The 27,736-nt window shown below is 37.3% G+C and overlaps 3 protein-coding genes across 8 annotated transcripts in view; 1 reads left to right on the plus strand and 2 right to left on the minus strand.

Moving 5' to 3' along the window:
* LOC105046286 (uncharacterized) overlaps positions 1–8,617 on the minus strand; it is a 28,206-nt gene extending 19,589 nt beyond the window's left edge. The window contains exons 1-4 of the mRNA XM_010924839.4: positions 8,243–8,617; positions 8,007–8,066; positions 7,836–7,928; positions 1,011–1,239 (exon numbers count right to left, since the gene is read on the minus strand). Coding sequence (XP_010923141.1) covers positions 1,011–1,239; positions 7,836–7,928; positions 8,007–8,066; positions 8,243–8,476 — 616 coding nt within the window. The 5' untranslated portion in view covers positions 8,477–8,617. The remainder of the gene's footprint in view (positions 1–1,010; positions 1,240–7,835; positions 7,929–8,006; positions 8,067–8,242) is intronic.
* Positions 8,618–12,545: 3,928 nt separating this feature from the next.
* On the plus strand, positions 12,546–16,346 carry LOC105046285 (serine/arginine-rich splicing factor SR45a). 5 transcript variants are annotated; one of them, XR_002164807.3, is made up of 8 exons: positions 12,546–12,684; positions 13,806–13,828; positions 13,942–14,028; positions 14,140–14,251; positions 14,678–14,827; positions 14,987–15,091; positions 15,232–15,295; positions 15,525–15,686. XR_002164807.3 is itself a non-coding variant. In XM_010924838.4 (7 exons), the coding sequence occupies exons 2-7, from the start codon at positions 13,806–13,808 to the stop codon at positions 16,178–16,180; spliced, it is 1,092 nt and encodes a 363-aa protein (XP_010923140.1). In that variant the 5' UTR covers positions 12,546–12,684; the 3' UTR covers positions 16,181–16,346. The 5 variants fall into 5 exon arrangements, 3 of the variants coding, with proteins under 3 accessions (XP_010923140.1, XP_073114771.1, XP_073114772.1); XR_012141770.1 differs by lacking the exon at positions 15,525–15,686 and having other exon boundaries at positions 14,971–15,091; XM_010924838.4 differs by lacking the exon at positions 14,987–15,091 and having other exon boundaries at positions 15,525–16,346.
* Positions 16,347–17,236: 890 nt separating this feature from the next.
* On the minus strand, positions 17,237–27,366 carry LOC105046284 (alpha-glucan phosphorylase, H isozyme). Of its 2 annotated transcripts, none has more exons than XM_073258669.1 (16): positions 27,005–27,366; positions 26,394–26,630; positions 26,062–26,241; positions 25,379–25,555; positions 25,197–25,282; positions 24,205–24,394; positions 23,603–23,695; positions 21,743–21,927; positions 21,522–21,639; positions 21,308–21,439; positions 20,878–21,096; positions 20,584–20,787; positions 19,937–20,095; positions 18,920–19,183; positions 18,483–18,673; positions 17,237–17,637 (listed from the first exon to the last, which is right to left on the minus strand). In XM_073258669.1, the coding sequence occupies exons 2-16, from the start codon at positions 26,601–26,603 to the stop codon at positions 17,511–17,513; spliced, it is 2,535 nt and encodes an 844-aa protein (XP_073114770.1). In that variant the 5' UTR covers positions 26,604–26,630; positions 27,005–27,366; the 3' UTR covers positions 17,237–17,510. The 2 variants fall into 2 exon arrangements, with proteins under 2 accessions (XP_073114770.1, XP_019706257.1); XM_019850698.2 differs by having other exon boundaries at positions 26,394–26,614; positions 27,005–27,217.
* Between the last annotated feature and the right edge of the window lie 370 nt (positions 27,367–27,736).

Raw genomic sequence — 27,736 nt, forward strand, 5'->3', positions numbered from 1 at the left:
GATAACCAAGCAACCAGTACCAATACAAACAAGTTTCAAGTTATCATCTTTGGGATACAACCAGGCATTGGTCTGTCTTGGAAAACACAATACAAGTAAGATGTTGCATTCCACTTCGATAGGTGAAAATAAATAAATCCTTGTGGCACCTAAAAGGAGATGAATGAAGAGCATACTCATAACAATTATTGCTTGATATTTGACTGCACAAAAAAAAAAGGTCACTTTTGTAACAGTTGTTTCACAACCATGAGAAAGACCATGTCAGTACCCATGCATCCCGAATGGCAATTTACATTAGAAGCAAAGACATGTTGACATTAAAAATATAGTTTTTTATCCATGCTCAAAACAATGCCACCGAGAATTTTCATGGTGATTACTCATGAGAACAAATTCACTCCTAATTGTTATTTAGTAGTAAACCCAAAATGGCACCCCAAGGATCAGGTTATGGTCACAACTCACAAAGGAATGGAAAGACCAATTTCTCATTTTGTTCACTATTAAAGATATTGGTAGGATCTAGAACTGCCCAGGGCAGGACAAATAGAAGTTTGTCATATCAAAATAACATCAAAAAATTGGATGGTTGAAAAATTCAAATAAGCTTATAAAGGAAAGTTCCTTTTCAAATTCTTATTGAAAAATGCAAAGATTTGTAGAGGTTTTCCTAAAGTTTCTACTGACTAGTGGGAGCTACTTGCAAAAAAGAAAGTGTGCCTGGATCCTGTAGACTATAAGATAGGGCAAGAGTCCAAGTTGTGCCTCAAATTCCCTAACAGAGCAGCCATGGAAGATTGTAATGTTCTAGATGGCTTATAAGCAAATGGTGCAGTTATTTTGTTGGCTTCATAGGAAGGTAAAATCATGATCAATTGGATCTTAACTACAAAGTGATGAGAGATGATAAAATCTGAATGATAACTCAAAGAAGGAATTGCTTGAATGCTAACCATAAATGAAGAGATGATGATGAATCTATGTCAAGGAAGCCGGAAATTAGATACCTTCAATGTCAGCATTCAATGCTTCTGCAGTAAGCTGCTCTACAATTCGAGGTATAACATCAGCTCTTGTGACCCCTCCAACAGCATCAATATCAGCAAGTGCATCCCAGTTTGGTGTGGGAATCCCACCACCTGGACTTAAACCTTGGGCACCACTATCTGACAAAATTCTGGCCAAGTAATAGTAAATATAGCGCAGAACAGTCCTATCCTCACATTGTTGATGAAGCTGTAGAAGTATAAAACAGCATGGATATCAAAATAGCTTTATGACATTATGAGTATATAAAAACTAATCTGTTTAACTCACATATCACCCCTGCTGTAAAAATAAAAAAAAATCAAAGGCAACGTCGGACAGCAAGAGGTAAAACAGTTTAAGCTAATTCTAGCACAGATCTGATTTAATAACCCACAGAAAATCAATCTGCATGCCAACAATACGGTGAAGATGACGACTAGCATCAAAAATAAGACAGAACAGTAGAAAGCAGGGAAGAAATAAAGTAAAATAATAAGAGGAGGAGAAGAAGAAGAAGAAGAAGAAAGAAATCGAGAAAAAAATGGAGATAGACCAAACCTGACCTAATGAAATCCTTTCATTCATTTAAAACAGATCTTGTACAATACTTTTTCATTCAATCCTAATAGACCCTTTATAGACTTGACTTGAGCAAACTAAGAACCCTAAGAGGCAGGTAACTAATCACCAAATATATTCTTAAAAATTAAAAAAAAAAAATCAGAATAGCACCCTATATAGAAAGACACCTAAAAAACATTCCAAAATCAAATTTCAATGGTTTCATAACTTGTCAGCACAACATATAATTAATATATCTCTTTTACACCGATTTAATTTAAAATAGGGCACTAAAACCAATTCTAAAAATTACATAAATAAAAATTCCATACAATAAAAAAATGATCAAATCTCAACCACACACACAGGATCTCAACCTCAATATCTTCATGATGTTTACTCATAAGCATCAAATCTCCAAGATCTAATGATGAAGGCCCATACAAAATTTTCTCACAACCACACTACTGATTGGTTGCTCTGATGTCCATTGCTCAACAATCAACAAGCTCTGCATCATACTTCTGATAACAATCTTTGTTGAATCCAACAAATCAATCAAGCATGGATCTTAATATTCCTTGATCTCCATCACTGCCTTTAGGATTGTGTCTCAATCTCCCCGTAGGTGATCTTCATACAAATCTTCATCATGGCAATCATTTCTACTTCAAAATACCTAATAGATTAACATTTGCAGCATCCTCAATCAACATATCTTCAATTGCAGTATCTGTGTATGATGGAACTTTGACCATAGGCTCTTTACATTGAGAAGCATTGATTATAAGCACTTCATGAAGTGATACTTTAGTTGCTTCATTCTCCTAGATCTGTAGTTCACCCTTAAAGAGCTTCTTGATGCTAAAGGCTAAAGCCACTGTAATTTTTTGTAGTGTAGCAGTCATTGACATCATCATTGTTGAAAAGATCTTCTCCTTTTTGACATGCTTATGAAGATTCTGAAACTCAAGGATATGAACCCTAGTCGCATCATAGAAGAAAATTGATTTTGGAACATCCATGTTGAGGGGGTCGTGCCTCCAACAATCACTTCGAGGGTGATTAGCCTTCAAAGACAGGAGTCTGAAATTTTATTCTACAATGAAAAAGCTATACAGCACCTGCACTTATATAGGGATCAACCCCTAACCAATGTAGGAATCCTAACTTTAAAAAGAAAATACAATTAATAACCATTGACCTAATTCTAATAGGAAAAGCAAGAAAAGTAAATCTAGTTCAACTAGAAAAAACTAAAAAAGATTGTAATAATTTATGACAGCATCCAAGGGACCACATCATTCCACCGCCCTAAGAGATCAACCTTGTCCTCAAGGTTGGAAATTCAGAAACTTCTCTAACAATTTATATAAACATTCCCAAGTGGCTTCCTCAGGGGCAATGTTTGACCAGTGGACCAACACCATAGTCACCACTCGATTATTTTTCTTAACCATCTTGCTATCAAAAATTGCAAAATGCTGAATTTGGAGCTCACAGTTTTCTGAAAAATCTGGAACTTGTGTAGACAGTTCAGGATCCACTCTCCTCATCAAGTTGGACAGACGAAAAACAAGATGAATTTTGGATCCCATAGGCAAATCAAGTCCATAAACAACTGAATCAATTTCTCCAAAAGTTTAAAAGGACCATAAAATCGAGGAGAAAACTTCATATTGCTGTGCACAACAACTGTAGTTTGTTGGTATCGCTGCAACTGCAAGTAAACCATGTCGCCAACTTCAAAGGAACTTTCAGTTCGGTGTTTATCAGCTTGATACTTCATTTGGTTTTGAGTTGTTTCTAGGTTCTCCTTTAGTAAATGAAGAATCCAGTCTCTGTCCCTTAACTCAACATCCACCTGATGGACATTACCAAATCTGGAATATAGGATAGCATGGTGGGAGGCGGCTATCCTTATGCAACTTCATAGGGGGTTATTTCGGTAGAGCTATGAAAGGAGGTATTGTACCACCATTCTGCCCATGGAAGCCACTGAGACCATCCTTTTGGTTGCTGCCCTATAAAACACCTAAGATAAGTCTCTAAGCATCGGTTGACCACTTCAAATTGACCATTTGACTGAGGATGACAGGAAGAGCTCATTAGCAACTCTTTTCCCCTATAAGCAGAATAGCTCCCTCCAAAAGCTACCGAAGAATGCCTTATCACAGTTGCTAACAATTGGATTGGTCATGCAGCTTGAAAAGACTCCACAAAAAAATGAGCAATCCAAAAGGATGAATAAGGGCGAGCCACTGTGATGAAGTGAGCATACTTAGAAAGCTAGTCTACTTCTACCATGATGGTATTTTTCCCATTAGAGGGAAGGCCCTCAATAAAATCCATGGATATATCAGGTCCAAGCTCTCTTGAGACCAAGCAAAGGTTGGAGAAGACCAGGTGGAGCAACATATTCAATCTTGTTCCTTGGACAAATATCATACGCTGCCACATGCTGCTTGATATCCTTTTCATCCCTTTCCAATAAAATGTTATAGACACTCTTTTATAGGTCTTATGAAATCTAAGATGTCCACCTTCTGGAAAGTCATGCAGTAACTGTAAAACATTATGCCACAACTGAGAATTGCTTCCTAGCAACACTCTGTTGTTGTATTGCAAAAGGACATTGGCAAAGATGTAATGAGTAGCTTCATTAGGTTGCTCCTGGAGTTGCTGGATGATAGTCTATAAAGCATCATCTGCCTCTGTCTTAGCTCGCACTTGATCCACCCAATTAGGTAGCATATATGAAATAGCAAAAAGATCTCCTTCCATCTGCCGAGATAAGGCATCTGCTGTAGAGTTCTTAGAACCTCTCTTATACTTGATTTCACAGTCATAGCCCATAAATTTCGTCGTCATTTTTTGTCGCACTTCACTAGAGCCTTTGATCCTTTAGATATTTTAAGCTGCGGTGGTTTGTATAGACGATGACATGCCAGCCTATCAAATAGGGTTGCCATTTATTAACTGCATGCAAGATTGCCAACATCTCTTTTTCATAGGTAGAGAGTCCCAGATGCTTTTCTCATAATGCCTTACTAGTAAAAGCTAGTGGTCTCCCTCCTTGCATAAGAGCTGCCCCAATTCCGACTCTAGAGGCATCACACTCAACCTCAAATGGCTTTGAAAAATGTGACGAAGCCCAAATAGGGGTAGGCCCCGTGGTTTCTTCAAAAAATTAAATGCTGCCTCAGTGTTATCATTCCATTGGAATGAGTCCTTCAATAAGGCAGTCAATGGTGCAGAAATCAGTAATTGGATCAATCCCCTGACTCAGATTGGAGGTTGAGTCCCTCTCAATGATTGGAATGGCCAAATTTTCCATCACTTGTTGATTCACCCATTGCAGATTGATTGTGAGATTGACCATAGTTGAGATCCATGATTGTGATCAGGTTCTTCAAATCATCCATGGCTCGGGCATTTCAATCGGTGGCTTACCAAATCTCTTGGATCTCTGCCGAGTACCTTTCCACTGTCTAATTCAAAGACTTAATCTTGTCCTCCATTCGTGCCCAAAATTGAGCTTGCATTCCCAAGGTCGTGGTGATGATAACAGATGATACGAACCTTGGTTGTATTATAGGAGAAAACAAATTCTCAAATGGCTGTTTCGAGAGGGTTGGGCCTCCAACAATCACTTCGAGGGTGATTAGCCTCCAACGATAAGAGTTCAAAATTTTACCCAACAATGAAAAAGCCATACAACATTTACAGCAATATAGGGATCAACCTCTAACTAAATTAGGAATCCTAACTCTAAAAGGAAAATAAAATTAATAACCATTGACCTAATTCTAATAGGAAAAAATAAACGTAGTTCAAATAGGAAATAGCTCAAAGATATTATAACAATTTATGATGGCATCCAAGGGACCGCATTACTCAACTCCTCATTGGTAGCATGACAAAAGGTGGAAAGAAATGAAAATAATAGAAAAGGATCAAGAAAGGAATGGAAGAACAAAGTAAGACCCTTTAGCTCCGGTACCAAATTGATGTAGGACAGCAATGAGTTAAAATAGTTAAAAGCTAATTCCAGCATAGATCTGACTTAATATCCTGCAGACTGCAGTGCCAACAATCTAGCGAAGAAGAATAGCAAGAGAAATAAAAGAGAACAATAGAAAGTCAGGAAGAAATAAAGTAATAAGAGAAAAAGAAGAAGAAAGAAACAGAAAAGTGAATAGGGATAGAAAGAGAGAGAAGAAAGGCCTAACATGATCTACAGAAATCCTTTTGTTCATTCAAAACAAATCATGTACAATGCTTTTTCTTTTAGCCCTAATAAACTCTTCTATAGGCTTTACATCAGGATTTACTGTATCGTACTGTACCGGATGATATGGGGCATACCGTACCATACCAATTCGGTATTGGTATGTGGTACGGGAGGCATACCAACACTTAATATGCCAAACTAGTCCTGTACACAATAATAGGTTGCCACCGGTACAGGGCCCCGATACCGAGATGGTGAACCTCACACTCACATAACTTGCTTTTGAAGCAAACAAGGCTCTTGATAGGCAAGTAACTAATCCCAAAATATTCTCTAAAAAAAAAAATCAGAATAGCACATAAATCATAATTGCATATAGAAAGACATCTAAAACATGCAAAAATCAAATCCTAATGATTTCATGACTTGTCCAACCCAACATATGCCTAATATATGACTCTTTTACAACAATTTCACTTAATATAGGACTGTGAAACCAATTCTAAGTTTTACTTTAATAAAAATTTCAAATGACTTGCTTTTGAAGCAAACGAGGCTCTTTAGGCAAGCAACTAATCCCAAAATATTTTCTCAAAGAAAATCAGAATAGCACATAATTGTATATAGAAAGACATCCAAAACATTCAAAAATCAAATCCTAATGATTTCATAACTTGTCCAACCCCAATATACCTAATATATGACTCTTTTACAACAATCCCACTTGAAATAGAACTGTAAAACCAATTCTAATATTTACTTAAATAAAAATTCCAAAATATATATAAAAAAAAATGAACTACACTTTTTTTTTATTCACTATCATCAGGGCCGAATCTAGTTATTACTAGAGAGATGGGAAAAATCATACAATATTAAGTTAAGAAATAAAGGTATAGTTTGAACAAAAAAAAAAGAATATACACCCATTAGAAAAACCAATGTGGGGTGTATGCATCTGGGACTAGGCAGACCACTTTTGACTCTATGTTTGTGTCTTCTCTACCTTTTTCTTCAGTTTATTTTCTTCTTCCATCTACTCTTCCTTGTACCATCTCTGTTCTCCCAAAAATGCATTGCTGTTTCAACTTTTTGTTCCCTTTTAACTAAAAAATCATTTCTGGAATGCCTAGTTGATAATCACATTAATGTAATCAACAATCCTCAAATAATTCTCAATCAACTATTGCACTTTTTCCTGCCTCAACTAGCTGACTATATTCTTCTTGAATAACTTGTTCAATCGTTACTTGTATAGGTAGAGCAACAGAAAGAAATATATGCTTCATTGTCCTAATATTGAAATGTGTATAATCAAATCATAGTAGTATGCAAATTACTTGGAAAAGTATAAGTCCCACCTGCATGTCATGCATATCCGTAATTTTAGATTTTCTGCCTACCACGGTTTAATAAAAACTCCTACCACTGTCCTAACCAGGGTTATTGCACAATAATGAGCTATGAATCTGATAATTTAAAATTTGATAAGAATTTGTATAAGCATGCCTACAAACCTCAACCAAATCCAGCAATATTCCATGATACTGAAATATTTCAACTGTCTATTTGGTATGACAAAAGGCTATTTCAGCTTCAACTGGCCACTTTTTGGACTTGAGGTCATTTGAGGAACAACCGATGATGTTTATTCAGGGCTTCAAAATGAGTTCTCATCCTATCCAAGTTTTAGAGGATGCTAAGTGTGTCGCTGAAAACTGCTGATGTAATACTACAAGATCATCTTAAGTGTTTTAGATTGCACCCTGCAAAGTGCATCTAGATCTTTGCAGCTAATGCAGCGAAAATGCTACAGTCAAAAAACAAAAAAAAAAAAAAAGGAGCAATCATAACTAGTAGTAATTAGATAAACTTATTTTCCTTTCTTTCCAGAACTTCTTAGGCACGTTCATTCATGCATTCATCCAATAGATTAGACTTAATTATATGAAGAATAATCACAAGATTCAATAATCACAAGAACGCTTCAAGAAGCGAAAAGGCATACCATGAGAAGAGATGGAGCTACAGAAGGATCCACTGAATTATATACTGCGAGTTTGGGAAACACGTGATGCACTAACTGCCTTTGGGAACTTTTCTGAACAAAGCAATGGGAATAAGTTAGAATCAGATACCCTAAAAACTATTCGGAATGAAGAATTGTAGCAGTGGAAACCTGATCAGATGTGGCAGCGAGTTCATGAATGCTCCGCACCAACTGAGCATACGACACCGGCTGCTCGGGATCAAGGTCAGTCAAGGGTTAGAGCGACACTTGCAAAAGTAACAGGAAAATAAGTAGATCTAGAAGAGAAAGCCAATTCTTCCATAAAAGATTGACAAAAGAAAGGAATTGCTGACAGGTAAAGATCAAGAAAGGAGGATGAGGGAAATTGGGGGGAATGAAGTGACCTTCTTCTTCTGTTTTTGTGGATAGCTCTTAATCGGGTTGAGAGCCTTGGCCGCGGAGATGGTGTCGCTCTGGATCTGCATCAAGGTGGCCCTTTTCGACTTCTTTTCCGCGATCACCGGCTTGCCGAGCGTGGAGGGAGCCGCTGTGGAGGAGGAACTGGCGGCCGCCGCCGAAGGATCGGAGGAGATGAGATCCATAAGCGTCATCCCGGCAGACTCCTGTCCGGACGCCATCGTCAGAGGACGGTGGTCCGAGAGCTTCGGTGTTTGAAGTAGTTTCTAAAGCTGGTAGCGTGAGAGCATCGCCGAGTATTGCCAAACTCCTGCGACACGGGACTCGCCTATCACCGTGCTCCGCTGGAATGCCTGATTTGCAGGGTTATATATAAACAGTCGGCAATCGCATCGCCGACCGAGTAGACCAAGCGCTACTTATAGCCGCATTTCTACCGCATCGTTAAGTATTATAAAATATAACTAAAAGGGGAAATTAGAATTAGATTAGAATTAGAGATAAAGTAGATGAGAGGAATAGAAATTTTTTTTTTTTTTTTTATGTTCAAACGTCTCTATTTATAGACTCATGTTCATAAGTAATTATATTTATAATAAATTAAAAAAATAAAAAAATAAATTCATTAAGTGTTATGGAATGTGAAGAGTTTTAGGAGTTAAAGAATGCGAAAGAACATTTACATACATAATATTCATAACATTAAGTATATTAAGTTTATATTAAAAAATACTCGTGAGGTGTAAATTTATCGAATGCCGCTACAGCATTGTGATATCTCTCTGAGCTTACTAACAAACCCTTGTATATACTTATATTGCATGCAAGTCAATTTATTTTTGATATAAAGAGAGGCAGACCTCAAGTATTGGTTGTGAGGAAAAAAATACATACATTGACATCAGCCCTTAAAAGATGTAAGAGGTCAAATAGAAGAAATTTTACATTATAAAAAACTGTATTTTCACTTAAACTCTTGTAAGATTGGCTAACTAGCTATCTTCTCTGAAAATATGACATGCATGAAACTATAAAATATTATCCGTTATATGCCAAATGTTCTTGAGAATTGAGTCGACAAAATTTATCATATGGCCATCAAAAATATTAAAGCAAGCAATAATCTTAACAAATAATATCTCATCTTTAACAATCGCAACTCCCTCCTCTTTAGATAGTCTGCTCTCCTACCCTGTTTGCTACTGGTTGTAGTTATACTTGTGCTGTCTTTCACATTGAAGATTTACAAATCGGAAGGAATTAATTTACTTCGGATAGTGGGTCTGCATAAATATCAAATGAGTATGAAATTACTCTTTTCAAGTGTCTTATACTGTAGCAGAGCAAATATAAAACAAATAGGTGTCTCGGACGGAGAAGGAAAAGGATACAAAAAACCCAAAAGTGGTGGTGGTAGATTGGATATGAACCAGATATTACTGTGATGCTATATTAAAATCTGATAAGAAAAATCCATACCAAATGGTGGATTTAGTACAAAGGGAATATCAATTTACATATCGTATATTTCACTTGGTTGTTTGATGCCAACTTATTAGCTTTTTGCCCGCAGCTAGACTTATTATCTAAATAGTGCTTGGGCTCCTTTGAGATTATTGAGATGCTACAACATGCTATATAACATCTAATTGCGAAAATGTGATCAAGTGTCATTTTATTGCTGTTATAAGGATTAATAGCTGGTAATTCATCCTAATAAAGTAGGATCATGGGACATGTTTAGAAATCCAGATAAGATGTATGTGAAATGAACATATTGCATGGCAAAAGATGAGAGGAGCAATATTGTAGGAGAAAAATCTTACACAATGTGGAAAGCAATCCAACAAAACTTTGGGCACTCCAACCCCTACAAAAAAGAAAAGCTTTTTTTTTTTTTTTTTTCCTTTTAAAAGGTGCTATGCGGTATCATGTTAATCAAAGTTTATGGATATAATCAAGTTATCTCCTCTGTGTTGCATAACTTCCCCTTAAACTTCTAATTTTTGGATCTCTCTTTTTTTAAATTTTTTTTTTTTGAATGGAAAGGGAGGAAGCAGGTAGCTTCCCTAATTTTTGGATCTCACTCTCCCTATCTTTTCTCTTCCCTCGAAAGTGCATTGCATGTGCCCCATTGCCGGTAGATAAAATCATCTCTTAATGCTAACATTCAATTATGGACTTATAGAATGGTGCGCCCCTCTCACAAGTACAAACAGGTAAAAAATGTACGATGAGTCGGAAAGCATTAATGAATTAAATGCATCACTGAGTAGAAGAATGCGATCCATAAATGCCATTAGACTCCATTTTGTGCTTTATAGTCCATTAATCTCCTAATGCGACTGTACAATTAGGTGACCTAAACACCTAAATCTGTTTATTCTGATAGCATTAGTTGAATTTTGCTAGTAAAACTTGTAAAATCATTTATGCTGTTCCAAATGTATTTGGATGTATGGTGCCTAAATATGCATCAGATCAAGGTGATATTCTCTATAGCTTATGACCAAGTCCAAAAAAATTTTTCAAGCTTTGGGCTAGTCTGAACCCAAAATTTTTTTTCAGATTAGAGTTTGTAATCTGTCTGAGCTTAGCTTGAAGTTCCATTGAAAAAACTTAAATCTAATTTTTCTAGAAAGCGTCTCTCTTGCCATCACAAAATAAGATAAAGAATGTGTGTAGAAGGAGCAAGGAGTGGCAATAGGAGAGACATTGGGAGATTTCAGGAGAGAATGTGAAAAAAAAGAAGAGGGAGTTGTTGAGAGACATTAAGACAGAGAGAGAAAGAGAAAAAGAGGAAGATTTTTTCTCCAAATGGTATAGAGAAAGTAAGGCACTTCTCTAAAATATTAATTGAAATTATTTATAAATGGTTAACGATAAGGGGTGCTAGCTTCAAGATTTATTAAGAGGTGAGGCGGATAGAGGGTTGATATTAACCTTTTTATGGATATATATCAAGTTCTTTGGTGTAGATTTTTTTACAATTTAAAGGTATGAATGATTTATGTAGCACCACATGCACCAAAAAGTACTTTGCAAGAATGCAGTAGTTTCTTTCATGCCAATATATCAGAAAAATATAATTAGCAAATTTTTTTGGTAGGAAATATAATTAGCAGTTGATCCCATGCTCTTTTAAATGGATGACTATATTTTCTTGCTTCTCTAGGCAAGATTTGGAGGACATCCTTTTAGCTTAAAGTAGATCATAGATAATGCTAGATACTCTGTGAAAGATTATTTGATGAATGGAAGGCAAACAAGCGATCCATTCCTGACCACCCAGCTATATATATATATATTTTTTTAACAGGTACTTCCTCTATATATAGCTTGTATCTCACGGAAAAAAGTTTGTACGGCTTGATGCAGTTCTTCTTGGATTGGGGCCAAACTTCATTCAAAAAGCAACTCACTGGGTTGCTCAAAGCCCATTTTCTACGCTAGTGAGATTTGGATTACAAGCTCGAAGAGAAAATTTTTATATACCATATGCGGTGTAATAAAAGTGACAGAATACATCATCTAAGCACATTATAGTATATAGTCATCGTTTTTAATATATATTTAATAATATATTTAATACTTACAATTCTATTTTTTTTGTTTAAAATTTTGAATAATAAAAATATTCTTCTTATTTTAAAAAATTATGACATCTTTTGATCACATCTTGCGATCAAATTATAACTTTTTGAATATAGAAAGTCATAATTTTTTTTAAAAATTATAAAGAGAAATTTTTTTTTTAAAAAATTATAAATTTTTTTAATGATAAAAATATATTTTTTATAATATTTTATAAAAATTATAATTTGACTATTTGATGTCATGATCATAAAAAAATCATAATTTTTTTTAAAAAAATATTTTTATCATCCAAAATTTTAAATAAAAAAATAAAATTATAAATATTAAATATAAATTAAAAAATAATAATTATGTGATCCAACGTCGATATAAAATTTTTTTACACTGTGATGTAAAAAAAAAAATTACTCCAAATCCGAAACAAAGTTAATGAAATACCCATCTTGTCCCCACCCACGTCTACGCTCATTCACTGATACGTGACGCATGACCCTACTCAACACGGCGCCGTTATCTGAGGGCGTGGTTTTGTGTGCACCTATCATTGCTTATCAAAGAATGGTTACCGCCGCTGATCGCCAGCACGTGTCCGGTAGGCTGTGGAGTTTGATGATGCCGTGCCAACTGTCCAACTTTCGTGGACCACATCGACGGATTCAACTGGATTTAAGTCGCCATTCGCGTACGCCTCTCCAGAAACTTCCCGTCGCCCCGTTATAAAGCGACCTCGCGGGCCTCAAATGCGTTAACCGAATAAGTGGAAGGAAAGAGGGCGGAGGAGGAAAGCGGAATCGAGAACGTGCAATTCTCTTTGATTTTGGCTATTGCCACGGTATTCTTTCGATCTCTCTCTCTTTTTCTCTCCTCCATCTTTACCCTTGTAGGGTTTCTCATGCCGTTAATTAGAATCTCATGTGGCTGGTCTCGTGCTCTTTGGAGGTTATTTGCTTTAATTTTATTATTTTTTCAACTAATTCGATTTGATGTCGTACTTTTTTATATTCATGTCTACGTATTTCTATTTCTACGAGTCTATCTCATCAAAGAACGATTCATTTTGAATTTTAACATAGCGACAGTTTTTCAAGATGGCGATTATTTTCTTTTCATTTTATTTTCTTGGGCGGGCGATGATCCTGGCGAGCTTAATAGCTTCTGGATCTTGATTGTTTGTTTTTTAGATTTTTCTCGAATCAATCGATTTTTTTTTCTTTTTCTTGGATCGTTAGAGGTGGATTAGAGAAAAGGAATAAGAGACCCTAGGATATGCTGGATAGAATTAATGCAATCGATCTGTATAAATTGTCTGGGTCACTGGTCTGTACTATGCAATAAAATCCTTCAGTTTGCTAGCAAGATGTGTATAAGTTCTTCAAATGCATCATATTGGATGTGATCATAGTGATGTTTTATTTGTATATTAGTCTTTTGTTTTTTTTTAATTGCATCCAGTAAGTATCGCGTTCTAATACCGGATTTGATGGTAGGCTGGTTCTTCTGTCCTCTGTTTGGAGGATTGTCACTTCCATTAGATCTTGTATATGCAGGGTATATGTTTTTTTTTTTTTTTCCCCCTTTTAGGGAAAAAGGAGGCTAAGAAGATAAGAACTCCCTTGGCTACCAGATTTTATTAGAAGGTGGAATATATACAACAGATAGAACACAAGTTTCATATGTATATATATGCATATATGTATGTATGTATGTATATTTTTCAACAAGATATTATTTTACTGACATTTCAATTTGGACATGGAGTTGTCAAGTAAATGCCCTTAGAACAAGGAAGAATTGATTAAATATCGTCTCACTTTAGCTTTTTGGTAGAGTCCCGCTCTTGCTTTGGGTCTTATATCCTTCTTATTTTCTAAGGACAGATATCTATATTATAGATAATCTTACCAAATTTTGTACATTTGTGTCTTACTGACAGCATTTACTTTGTTGTTTCAGATGTCTTACTCAAGGAGATCAAGGTCAGTGTTTCGTTCTCTTTGATATAGACATCTTGAGATGTTTGAACTTGCTGTTTGGTCATGTTTGATGGATTTTCTTCCTCTTATTTAAAGGTTTATTTTCTTAAGCGCAGATATGAGTCCCGCTCTCGTTCTCGTTCGCCATATCGGTACAGCAGATCTGTTTCGAGGTCCTCCTCGAGATCGAGGAGTCGGTCAAGGTGTCGTTGCCTGTCTTCTTTTGGCTTATAAAGGCAGATTGTCTGATGAATTCGATTTGGTTGAAAATGGTTGTGCTGTATTGACGTTTGTTGTCACTTTGATTTCTGTAGGAGTTGGGAATCAAGTGATGCAGAGAATCCTGGGAATAACTTGTACGTGACTGGTCTATCTTCGCGGCTAACAAAGGATGATCTTGAGAAGCATTTTGCAAGTGAAGGAAAGGTAGGCGCAAGGTCTGCTTATGGTTCTTTTTTCAAGCACATGGATGATTTAAAGATATTTCTTCATTTATTTGCTTCTTTATGCTTCAAAGAGGAACTAATATTGAAATGCTGGAATTGCAGTTTGACCAAATATCAGAAATGTTGGCCTCAGTGCTTTATTGTTTGCTATGTTGAATTGCAGGGTTGCCGTTGTATCTGTTAACACAATTTATTGGTGTACTCTTTGTTGTATGCTGTATTTTTTTAAAAAAAATTATTTGCTGGTAAAAATTTTTGAAATATTTTGTATTACGCAGATACAGATGGTCTGAACCTAATATTATTGGAAACTTAGTGAGAACTTTACTAGCTGGTTATGCCTTTAAGGTAAATTAAAATGAATTCTAAATTTTTCATTCTTTGATGATCTGTTGTATTTTTGCAGGTGATCGATGTGCACCTTGTAGTTGACCCTTGGACAAGGGAGTCTCGTGGCTTTGGATTCGTGACAATGGACACTGTTAAGGAAGCAAATCGCTGCATCAAGTGTCTTGACCGATCGGTGTTGGAGGGACGGGTCATTACTGTTGAAAAGGTAATATTACTACCAGATGTCGTGCTGTAGTCCTAGACTCGCTTTGTTGTCTGTTGTCTGTTAATTTGTATCCGCAATGGATTTATTGATACTTTTAGCTGATACTTCTGTGGGGGTTTGAGAGATATGTTGTTCGCCTGAAGTGTTTTTTGGCAGCAGGGTAGCTGTGTGTAGCAGCTCTTCATCAAACTTCAAAAGCCTTACTACAACCTTAACAATCAAATCAAACCACCTCAAGCAAACATCAGACAATTTAACCAATGGGTTGTACGCCCTGCATTACTGTTCTTTTGGATTACTCTGCTATGCATATTTTTCTCTTGCCTTCGTTTCACCCCTACCATCATTGGCTTACAGCTGGTGTGCATTTTATTTTCTTAGATTGATTCTTCATATTTGTCCAGGCTAGGAGACGACGTGGGCGAACTCCAACTCCGGGCAGGTATCTTGGTGTGAGAACTGTCCATGGTAAGCTACTTATTGGCACCTTAGTCATAGTAAACCTATCATCAAGACTTTTTTCTTCTGTATTATGTTAATTGTTTTACAAGTCACTTTGGAAAGAAGCATCAGGATTACCCTAAAATTGTAGGAAATTTTTTTGTATAACTGAAAAAAGATGTCCCATGCTGCGCCTGTAGGTGCATGTCCTTCATTGTTGTTTTTCTGTTATACTTAGTTGGTGTTGCTTTTTCAGTTCGACGCCGGTCTCCAAGCTACTCGCCATACTACAGGGGTCGATACAGATCTCGCAGCTACTCCTCTGAGAGAGACCGGTCTTATTCGCCCTATTATAGTCGGCGATCGTACTCTCCGTACTGCAGTCGGCGATCCTACTCTCCCTACCACAGACGGTACCGGTCCCGTTCTCGTTCTAGGTCTCCATACAGTCGTTACAGCCGATCACCTATAAGGAGGCGGGGGCGCCGATCATACTCTCGTGATTCAAGGTCCTACTCTTCGGGGCGTTCTGTTTCGCCTTGCTATTATAGGCGTCGCTACCGCTCTGTGTCGCGTTCGCGCAGTCTCTCTCCAAAAGCAAGGAGAGTCTCGCGGAGGAGCTACAGTGTTTCACCTAGGAGGAGATCAAGGAGGAACTATTCTCGCAGTTATTCTCCTAGGCCTCGCAGATCAAGGAGGAGCTACTCCCGCAGCTACTCTCCTAGGGTCCGGAGATCAAGGAGGAGCTATTCGCGCAGCTACTCTCCTAGGGGCCATAGGTCAAAGAGAAGTCCCTCATGCAGCATTTCAGCTGGGGGAAGCAGGAGATATTCTCGAGAAAGTTATTCCCATAGTCGGAGCATGAGCTCGCACTCGAGATCTGTTTCAAGGTCTCCTGCAAGGTCGACCTGACTTAGCAGAACTATTCTGTTTGGTAGAACTGTTTTGAAGGCATGTAAATTGTGTGGACGATAGTAGTAGACTGTAACATACTGTTATGCTCATGTTTCATCGAGTTCAGGCTGTTTTTTACGTAGTTATTTGGTTTAATGATTATGAACTCCCCATTACCATGCAAGCTAGCATTTTTTGAAAATCTGCGCTACCGGTCGCTGGGAAGACTTCAGTTTTTGCTGCTGGCGCCCCAGTGCCACTGCAGTAACGATCCTTCTGTAATGCTGAGAGGCAGACTCTCGGTAGGCTGCGCTGCCCCAACTTGGTTTGGGCGTCTCTGTTTTGAGCTGGAGTGCATCTTAACTTGCTTTCCGTCTTGGTCTCAGCACACAGAAGCGAAGCGCCTGCACACGGTTCTGTTTTTGAGATTTTGGGGTGCTGCTGCATGTTTCAGAACACGGGGCTCATGAGATGACATGAATGTAAGCTTAATAGACCTTAATTTAGTATGATTCTAAAGGGGCTCAAGCGTGGTATGTGGTACGCTGCTGTATATTTTGTAACACAGCAGTGCCGGTTGAATGGTTATAGAATCGTTCATTGTTTGGAGTCAAGTCTTATTATTGGAGCAGCTGAGACATTGCTGTAGATGAACTGACCTATCGTTCCAGTAGGTTATGCTAGTTTGTGCACGGTTAAGTGTAGGGCTGGATGACAGTGATCCTGGTTTCAGACTGCTCGTTTGTCGATAGACACCCGCAGGTCCCTCAACCTGTCTGCTGAAGTTCAAAAGTCTTGTTTTCTTCAGGTTGGAATTTCGGACTGATTAATTGGCCCTGGTTGCATTGTTTGAAGAAAATTCATTAACGGCATTTATATTACTTAATTTTTGTGCGGTCTCTAATGTTTAAATAAACAGAGCATGCCTTGTGCTTTAATCCTGGACGATATAGGAAGTTTCTGATCTTATTCTGCAAAACGAAAGCATGTGGCCTAGCTATGTGCACCAAAATTCGGTTACTGTAACATGATGTCTATGACAGAGCATACAAATAGAACATGTAAGATAGGATATCTGACCAATATGTCTATTTTATCATTCAGCTTGTGAAAATATGACATGCAACCTAGCTATGGGCACCAGAATTCAGTTCCATGACAGAGCATACAACAAATAACATGCAGGATAGGATATCTGACCAATTATTTTATTATTCCACTTGTGCAAACTCCACAAAACAGTAGAACGAGAGGACAACTTTATCTTGCCTTATTGTGGTTGTCGTTGTTCGCGTATGATATATGCAATACGGGTGGAATTTTGCCTTGCTGGGCCTTCCTTTTAGAGCTATGGCACCGGGCAGCCCTTTATGTCCCATATTTCCTTCGCATATTGGGAAATGGTTCGATCACTGCTGAATTTTCCACTTCCAGCAGTGCTCAGGATAGACATCTTCAGCCATCTTCTTCGATCCCTGTGACAGACAGTAGTAAGAGAATACCCATGTAAGAGAGGGAGATGTACATGAACTCTTCAGATTGAAAAATCTTTAGTTATCTTTTGATTTCAATTAAATTGGCAAGCAATGTTTTTTATAAATTTATTATGAAAGAACCACAGTTCAAAATAAACAAACAAGGTACTTGATACTGGCCAAAACAATGACAAATAGAATTTATGACAAATTACTGTATGGCATACTTAAAGCTGTTTCTATCAGCTACCGATGAAGTGTTGCAAACATCTGGGACTCCTGAGACCATGACTTATATCATGGATATGTAATACCACGATAACAAGATGCGTAGCAAAATTCTCTCATATAGTAGTAATGGACTTTGCATACACTAATACCAAAAAAAATGGGGATCTATAAGTCATGGATACAAATTGATTAGCCTACATTGAAGTTATGGGAATCATAGAACGAGGGGTATGCAAAGACTATGGTCTGGACGGCAATTGGTCAGGCTATTTTTGCATAGATATTTGAATTGAGACAGATAAAGAGTGAGTTTGAAATATCTAGAACTTGGATAAACAATATGGTAATATATTATGAGTCAATTTGCTTAGTATTGAGGAACAAAGCTTTTCCATTCTTCATTCACCTTGTCTGAGCTTGTGCTTTTCTCAGATCCTATTATATCACACATTATATGAAGGTAAGCTTTCTCATGTTATGTCAGTAGTCGACAAGATACCTTGCATCTCAAAAGGACTCGATATTTGACAAATAAATGGATTTAAGCATCATATTGAAATGGTGAATCACATCAGCTAAGGAGATAAAAAAAATTTAGGTGTCCATTAACTTACTCGTATGCTTCATCCACCCTGGATTGTGCATCAATATAGCTTGGGAAGTCATGACCAACTAGAAAATAATCACCCCGTCCATAGCCAGTGTTTCCTTCCAATGAATCCAGAAGAGGATTGTAGTCGTAGCTACCAAATGCACCGCTCCTGATAAGTTTTTTGGCTTCTTCAAATCGTGGATCTGGTTTGAACTGCAAACAACAACTGTATGTCAGACCACAAATTATAGACCAGCAAAAGTGCATTTCTATGATGGCTATAATATGATTCTGAAATTTTGTCAGGAAAACCATTGAGCCCCAAAATTGCAGGACAACAAAGTTTTAATATAATCATGAAAACAAATGGCACCGATTGCTGATTAAAATGTTCAAATGATATAGATGGAAAGCTATTTGCTTAAGCAGTCGATTCTTTTAACACTAAACAACCATTACCAATCCAGCTTCTCTCTCCTTGCGCAGCTGTGGGACTTCATCTGCTTGGGCACCAAAAAGGAAAAAATTTTCCTCCCCTATCTCTTCTCTTATTTCGACGTTTGCACCATCTAATGTCCCAATTATCAAACAACCATTTAGAGAAAATTTCATATTGCTCGTCCCACTAGCTTCCATGCCTGCTGTGCTGATGTGCTGAGAGATTTCACTACCAGGAATAAGCATTTCAGCCACAGATACATTGTAATTTGGAATGAAGACAACCTGAAGACCAAAACATTTAAAATTTAGGCTGTCAAGTAGAGCAATATGTTTCACAAGCTAAGATCAGTATAAAAGCAGATTTCCTGAAGCCATAGCCAGAGTTGTAATCTTTTCTTTTCTGAAAAAAAAAAAAAAAAAAAAATCCCACATCCACACATGATGGTTCCCAAAAGTTCATCACGACAGGAGCAGCTGAATTATGAATAATTATTTATGATTGATACAGACAAAAGTTCTATTTTCCTTCACCAGCAGAAATACTACAAAGTTCAGCAACATATACTCACAAAGAACAAGATAAACATAATTCAGTAATAATAGTTTAAGTGTAAGCTGTGACATGTGCATAAGAAAACACCATCAGAATTTATAGCTGTGAATAACTTTTGGATGCAATTCTTGATCTTATACTAAATCCTGAAAGTGAAGAGCTTCAAAATTCAAATAACCAAAGAGGATGAAAATTGATTGGGGAATTAGCACAGTTTTTCTGCTGCAATTTTGTAAAAGACTCAGTGAGACAAACATAAATATGAAAAGAATGAAATAGAACAAAAAGGGAATACGGTAGTAACTTATTTAGAAGTAACGAGGCACTTATTAGAATCGTCAAGTCAGATTCTCAAGGTCGTGAAAATATGGTACCTTCAATTATAAAAATGCTGAAGACTGATTGCCATTAAAAGTTATGAAGTGGTCGTTAACATGCAAAAGAAATGATGTTTCCTCCATTGGAAATTTAAATCATCATACCTTCAAATAATTGTTGATTTCAGGATCATTGTTGACCACCAAACCAACATCATTAACCAACTTCACTATTCTTTTAGCATTGGTATATGTTGCAAATGCTTTTCCTCCTAGCATGATGGTACGTGGTGTCATTTTCTTCCTCTCTTCAGTGCTCATTTCCTACAAATATCAGTTCCAACAGTCAAATATAGTTAAAAGTTAAACTTAAGCTAAAGATAATGATATAATCTAGTATAGGAAATATAATTTTCAGATAATTTCATTTGAATGAAAGTCTAATTTGATCACTTCAATATGAAGTTAAGAAAGAGCCAGTCAGGCAATCAGCCAACTAAATCAACTGGGGGAATCTATTTATTACATCAAATTTATCGCTTGAGTTTCAGTTTATCAGGCATCAGTGAGAAATCATATGATTGAAATTCAGCTAGCTGAGATATAGCCATGCACTTAACCGAAGGTAAGTTTGTTGATACTGAACATTTCAAAAGCATATTACAACAGCTTAGTGAACCTATGGAGTGGAAGCAAAATTAATGTGGGTGGATTTTGTACATGCAAGATTGATGCTGAGAAAAAGTGCCCAATACCATGAAAGCAAAGAATGATGCTGATGTAAATTTCAAAAAATTAGAAGTCTTCTGTACCTTTAGTTTCTTGTATCTATACACTGCTCCCAAGATGTTCAGCAGCTGTCTCTTGTATTCATGAATTCGCTTAACTTGAATGTCAAAGAGGCTATTGGGGTCGATAGCAATGCCTGTCACGTGCAATACATACTGCGCCAGGCGACATTTGTTAGCCATCTTGGCTTGAGCCCACTCAGAATGCAACTCCTCATTGTCAGCAAACTGATGGACATAAACTTACCATGTCAAAAGCACATTAACAGGCACAAGGAAAACTGTAGAAAAAAAATATTAGCAACATATAAGACATACTTTACGAAGCCCAGAGAGGAGGTCAAGATTAGTGATCCATCTATCTGTTTTTAGCCATTTCGTGATTATGTCACTCAACTCAGGGCTGCAAAAACGGAGCCACCGTCGAGGTGTGATGCCATTTGTTTTGTTCTGAAATTTGGCAGGCCATATGGAGACATAGTCTGTGAATAACTCTGACTTCAATATGTCACTGTGCAACTGGGCCACTCCATTCACCTACAATTTTTTTCGTCAAGCTTCCTCACATCAATACTCTTTGGCTCAAAAAGAGAAGTGATATCACACTAGGAATATCAGTATGAGGTATGGAACAAAAAAAACAAATGAATTTGCTGTGAAATATCTACATGCAATCTCATAGTCAAACCATGGAACTTGACTAACAGTCAAGACTCTGCTTCATTCATCGCCAAAGCAACTGCCTTACCGTATGAGAAGACACAACACACAAATTTGCCATGCGCACTACAGGCTTTTCAGGATTGGAGCTATCCAGAATCCGCATGGATGGGAGTTTACTCTCCATGTCAGTTCGGCTGGAATGTATCATTGCCATAAACTGCAAACAGATATTGTCAGCTGATTACTGAGGAGTCTCTGTACATTGCATTTAGAAGGCAATGAAAGGTTAAGGGGCGTACTCGCTTATCAATTTCTTCTATAATCTCCATATGACGGGGAAGAAGTTTTGTCATTATAGCTTGCGGCCATTTCTCTAGTGCTTCGGGGAGAACTGTGTGATTGGTATAAGCAATTGTCCTGTATAAAAGCTTTTATGTCTCATTTGCTACCAGTATTCAACAACAACAACAAGAGAGTTTCTGTCAGTGAAAAAAGCAATCATAGAAACCGCTGGATGCACCTTGTTGTCACATTCCAAGCTTCATCCCAACCAAGTCCCTCATCATCCATCAGTAACCTCATCAGTTCTGGTATTGCAAGCGTTGGGTGGGTATCATTCAGCTGAACAGCAACTTTGTTAGGAAACTCAGACCACTGTAATGCTGTTTTCTCAGCTCTCCTTTCCTTAAATCTCACAATAATATCCTGCAAATTGTTTTGTTCAACTACACAATGTTCTATCAGTAGTATCAAAGTGACACCACTTATTTAGATACAACTAAAATATCCATACTAGCTTAAGCTCCAATATTCCTGAAAATGAAATAGCGAGCCCCACATTATTATCAATTATATGACTCAGGGTTTCATAAGGTGGAATTGGTGGTCCACAAAGTCACAAGCAGACACTTTAGATCATACATTCTGTAGAATGAATTATACCTCAACAGCACTATATGTATCAAATTGGTTTTATTGGCAGATAAACCAAAAAAAGGGGAAAGTTAACACATTCTTTCATATAATCAGTAAAATGATCTTCCTTTCTTCAAAAGAAGAAGAAAAGGGGAAACATGGTACAAAAAGGTAAAAATCTAGTAAAAATGTGATGGGAGTGTTCGGCAACAACTGAAGATAACATGTAATAAGACCATTGCAAGGGCTTCGACTACCTTCAGAAACTATGTGGAGCTCCACCATTCACATGCTTTTCAGCCATCTGGACAATCTCACTTTTTGTAATGAAATCTCCTAAATTTTACGGTAAGCTTGAGAAACATCACAAAATAGCCCAATATTAAAGGCAATTCCATCTTAGCTTTAGTGGTGTGACAAGATCTCAAGTCAGTACAATCCCTAACACTACAAGGCTCAAAATTAGCTTTGCAAACATGTGACAGGTAGTCAGAAATGATCCATCACCAACTGCAGCAATCTTTGGATCTTCAAAAGAAGTATGGGCAAATACAATTTACAAGTCTCAATAATATTAAATATTAACAAATAACAATTGATGAAAAAAATCTTGGGGAAAGATTGTCCGAAGAAATTCTGAAAGACTACCTATGCAAAAGCAGCAAATTACCCGATGACATAGAAACTTTAGAGGCTGTGGTAGATCCAGGGGTTCAGATTTGTCTTGAAAAGTCAAGAAAGAGCAAGGATAGATCTAAGATAACATGAACAGAAGTTCAGAAAGTATTTCAGAGTAGTGGTAACATGGATGCATAGAAGAATACAGAAAGCCAAGCTGAAATAATGGGGATAGGCAGCGACTTATATGGTCATAGATAACAAAGAACAGATAACTTGAAGAAGAATTCCTCCACACCATGATCATAATGGCTGCCATAATAATGCTCAACATAAACACACATATTCGTGCATGTATCTATTGATGGAAATGATGGAATAAGCTCATCGACAATTTCATTAGGAGAATGGAAATTTTCACAACACATACATGTCCCATTGGTTTATTTCCATGAAACACTTCATCATGTCTACCTTTAGATAGCTACTACTTGTACGCATAATATGAATACTGCAAAAAGGTCAAACTTGGTCCACTCCTCTCCGCCACAACAAACCCCTAAATAACAATGCCTCCATCATGTCACAAAGTTGCAAACTGACACATTGGCATTTTACCCACTTCCCACCAGTAAAAAGAGTTTAGAGAATGATATTGACCATGTCATTTTTTGATACTTCATTAGTCTTCACTCATGTATACCTTTTTTATGTATTTTTTCTAACTAATTCCTATATAAGTAAAAAAGAAATAGCGTATAAATGCTACAGTGTAATAGTAGTAGAGGGCATGGAATTTGCAGAGGAAATATGGAGTTTATAAAGCTAGTTGGAGCCTATAACATACCTGCAGGGATGCACTGCAAAGGAAAAACTGTTGCTTCAGTCGCAGAATCTTTCCATTTTCTGTAGCATCGCCAGGGTATAGAACTGCACATATCTAGAATGGAACAAATATATCAGGTTTTTGTAAGACAGTTATATATTTAAAATAAAAAATTATTAATACAATGTTGCCCCAGCCACCTGTTCACAATAAAGTCTTAAGAAAAGTTAGTGACAAGAAGTCAGTAAAAATGATCAAAACTTTGAGACCTTCAGTTAATTTGGTTTTGCTGGATACCTAACTCTCACATATATTTGCTAGATGAAAATCACACTTCTGAAAATTCTGATTATCAAAATCTTGTTTAATTTGTTAGTATGCATCACGGAAGCAAAGAAAAAGAATGACACATCCCTGCAACAAATAAAGACAATAAAGAACACCTAACATATACCCCTTTGAACCAATATAATAACCACATAATTTGAATCAGGAAAGCCCTCAGGATAAATATTCACATACTTCTCAAATGTAGAAAATAACACATAATTAGGTTTACCTTGAGATAGTATAAGGCTAATATGACAATGTTCATGAGTCGTATGTGTCACTGTATAACATACCTGCTGAGCTTTAGAGTGTAGTTGAGCAGCGGATTCATACTGTCCACCATTGAATTGAAATAAATTAAAATCTTCACAGCTAGCTTTTGCTTCCCAGAGGCGAAGATTTATAGTGTTCTTTGTTTTGTATCCAGGAATTGGCACATCATAGGCCAATGCTTGAATAATCTCTCCTCCCACCCACTTTCGACTGCCAAGTGCCAACACATAGGAACATCAATAATGAATATAGCTGTTCTTAGCAGCATAGATTGGAGTATCTAAAATGAAGAGCTAAACAACTTCTGATGATTTCTCCGAAAAGTCTGACTTCACAGACTAAAAAGTCGAAGTCTTTAATATCTAAAAAGGAGTTTTAATACAACTTTGTATGATTTTGGGAATAACAGATGACAGATTAAATTCATGGTGTGCAAACTTAAAAGGAGCCCAAGATGATCTTGTGTACGTTTGGTGATATGGACAGAATGGCTAATGATCGGGCTGGGATATGGAATTTAAAGTTTTAAACTAAGGATAACAAGGTGCTGAAGTATCAAGTGCAACAAGAAGAAATGCACTAAAGTGTATGATTTTCTTTCTTTCTCTCTCTTTCTTTCTTTCTTTTTTTAACTGCTTGAAGAGGATAGCGTAGGTACTTGAGCAGCAACATGTCCCCCATGAAAGAAGTGATCAAATTGTCCTCTGGTCATAAAAATAAATATAAAATGCAACTTATTTCAACTGGACATCCTTTCCCAGATTAACCATTTGTCCTTGAAGAGTTGGCTGTCTTTCTCATGAGATGATCATTATTTACTTTCTGCATCACTTTACTCAGCACGGATCATTCAAAACAAATGCTAGAAAGCAATCTTAATCCCATTTGCTGCTTTAACACTTGACTGCAAGCACACTAGACAATGAAAAAAAATTGGTTTTGCTGACAAATAAATTTAATATTACTTGCACTCAAATGTAATTGTGGTATGTGCCAAAAGATCTGCACTTACAATCCCGTAGGAGAGACCTCAACATGGCCAAAAAATCTAACAGGATATACAATGTCATGCCTGACAACCTCCCAAGGACTGAACTTCTGTTGATTTACATCAGCAAACACAACCTCTTAGTGAAGAGAATAAAAATAAAGAAAAAAAATGATGTTTCAAAGATCTTGTAGCATAGATGATACCTCAAGCCAATCTTCTGCCGCTTCTTCTTGGCCCTCCTTGGATATCCGCTGTCTAAATAGGCCATATCTATAACGTAAACCATAACCCCAAGCAGGCAAATTTAGTGTTGCCATTGAATCTAGAAAGCATGATGCCAGTCTACCCAAGCCTCCATTACCCAGAGCTGCATCTTTCTCCTAAAAAAAAATAAATTCTGTTAATTGTCCTCATAATAATTTCAAGTCATTATATGTCAATTTTCATTCATGGAAATGATAACAAAATAACACAACAGGTGGCAATTAGGAAGGTAAATGAGGAAATCAATGCAGCCACAGCTACCATACTCCCTGTAGAGCTACAAATTATCTGTAAATGAGCAATCTTGGATGGTAAACAGTGACGATGCCATAGAGCAATTGACTGACCATAAGTATTCTTTGTGGTCATTTGTGAAATACAAGACTCTCTTCAACTCCTTTTTAAACCTAAATTCTTCGATTAGGAATTAAAGAATCCTAGTTTTCTTATCATATCATTTCTTCCAAACATCATCACAATATTAATTATTCACAATGGCCACATCAATTAAATGAGAGTTCTAAGCCTCTAATTACGTGTGGCAAACAAATAAATGGCTGTGGGAGGATTCCCATCCAAATGTGCTGATTCTATGAAGAAAATACGAGTAATGATTCAATACCTGCTCCACAATCTCTTCAAGTTCATGTCCCAGTTTATTTAGAGCATCAGCATATGCATCTCGTATGTTGAGGTTCCCGATAGCATTAGTAAGCGCACGGCCTTGTAAATACTCCATCGACAGGTAGTATGTCTGCTTGGGATCAACTTTGTGAAAATGAAGGTACGTTTCATTCCACCTCTGCAATTAAGCACGATGGAAGGGGATTTAAAAAAAAAAAAAAAAAAAAACAACAACAACAACTAAGGAACCGGCAAAGCTGCTGTAAGAAAAAAGAGATAATAAACAGATGGCTACCATAACTCATCTGGAAATATCCCCTAAGGATTCACCTGAATCAGGAAGTCACGGACGCTCTCTGCGGTGGCATAATAAGCTTGCTCCGGATCGAATTTGAGAGGGGAGAAATGAGGACTGTACTGAGCATGGTAGGCAATGTTGGATGCAATTTCTGATGATTCCTCTGCCAAAGGATGCGCAACGGCTGGAACTTTAGAACCATCATTTGCAGCAGTAGTTACGGTTTCCTTTGTGGTCGGCATGGAATATATCCCTTTAAATCCCGCAAACTAAAATCATGAAAAAAAAAAAAAAAAAGAGCATAGATGTGGCTAACATCCTACAAGTAAACTATTTACTAAAACACATTATTCTAGATATATACCACAGCATGATTCTCGAAAAGGCAAAATTAAAACGAAAATCGTTAAGATAAATAGAACAACTGGTATGTGAAAGAAGGGCGAAATCGCAAGAAAAGTGGAGAATTCGTATGCCAAGAAACGGAAATCATATAGAAGTTACTAAAAGGAGACAAACGAAATCTTCCATGTTGTGGGGTAAATTGATCAGTTCCCGAAGCTAAGAATCCACTTCAAAAGACGAAGAACTATGAATCGGATTAGGAAAAGGTGGCAGCAATGATCAGAGGGAAAAAACTTACAAAGAGATCGAACTGAACTGGGGCGTAGAGAGAGAGATCGGTCAGCTCCAGGCCCAGCGAGGAGACGAAGCTAAACACGCATTCCCCAAGTTCCTCCTCTTTCTCTAACTCACGCTCGCAGAAGATTTAAATCTTCCTAGAAGGAAGCGGTGCCAAGAGAAGACCGTCACGAGATGGACGATCGGTCACGTGGCGGAAAGCACCAGATCCAGGATAAGCGCCGCCTTGAACCACCACACACGCTAGAAGCAGTACCACTACCACCTTTTTCTAGATATTTTTGGGAGCAAAGCGAAAGGAGTGAGACGCGGAGCGGGAAGACTACCGGTTTCCGGGAGAAGCGGCCACAAGAGAGAGATTGCACTGGGGCCATGGCGCTACGTTAGAAGAACGGGGAAAAAAAATATCGGAGCTCCGGAACGAAGAGTGAGAAGATCGATGAGCTGGAATGGATGTGGACGTGCACGGTAGGAAATGGCTCCGTCTCGTTTTCGACATTTTGGTTTCTGCAAAGTGCACAAGAAAAATAGGGAAAAAAAAATTCATGGAAACGCAGTGACAAGACTCTGAGGTCGCATGGCAGCTGTCGAAAAGGAGCAGGCGAGAGGCTTCCAGCCGTTGGTGGAAAACATTTAGCGCAGCAAGAAGCATATTCTTTGAAAGCTTCGTGACATCTTAGTGACTATTACTGACTATTCGTGCATTATTATTGACTATTCTGGCATATATGAT

Source organism: Elaeis guineensis, chromosome 5 (genome assembly GCF_000442705.2).
Source record: "Elaeis guineensis isolate ETL-2024a chromosome 5, EG11, whole genome shotgun sequence".
NCBI lineage: Eukaryota > Viridiplantae > Streptophyta > Magnoliopsida > Arecales > Arecaceae > Elaeis > Elaeis guineensis.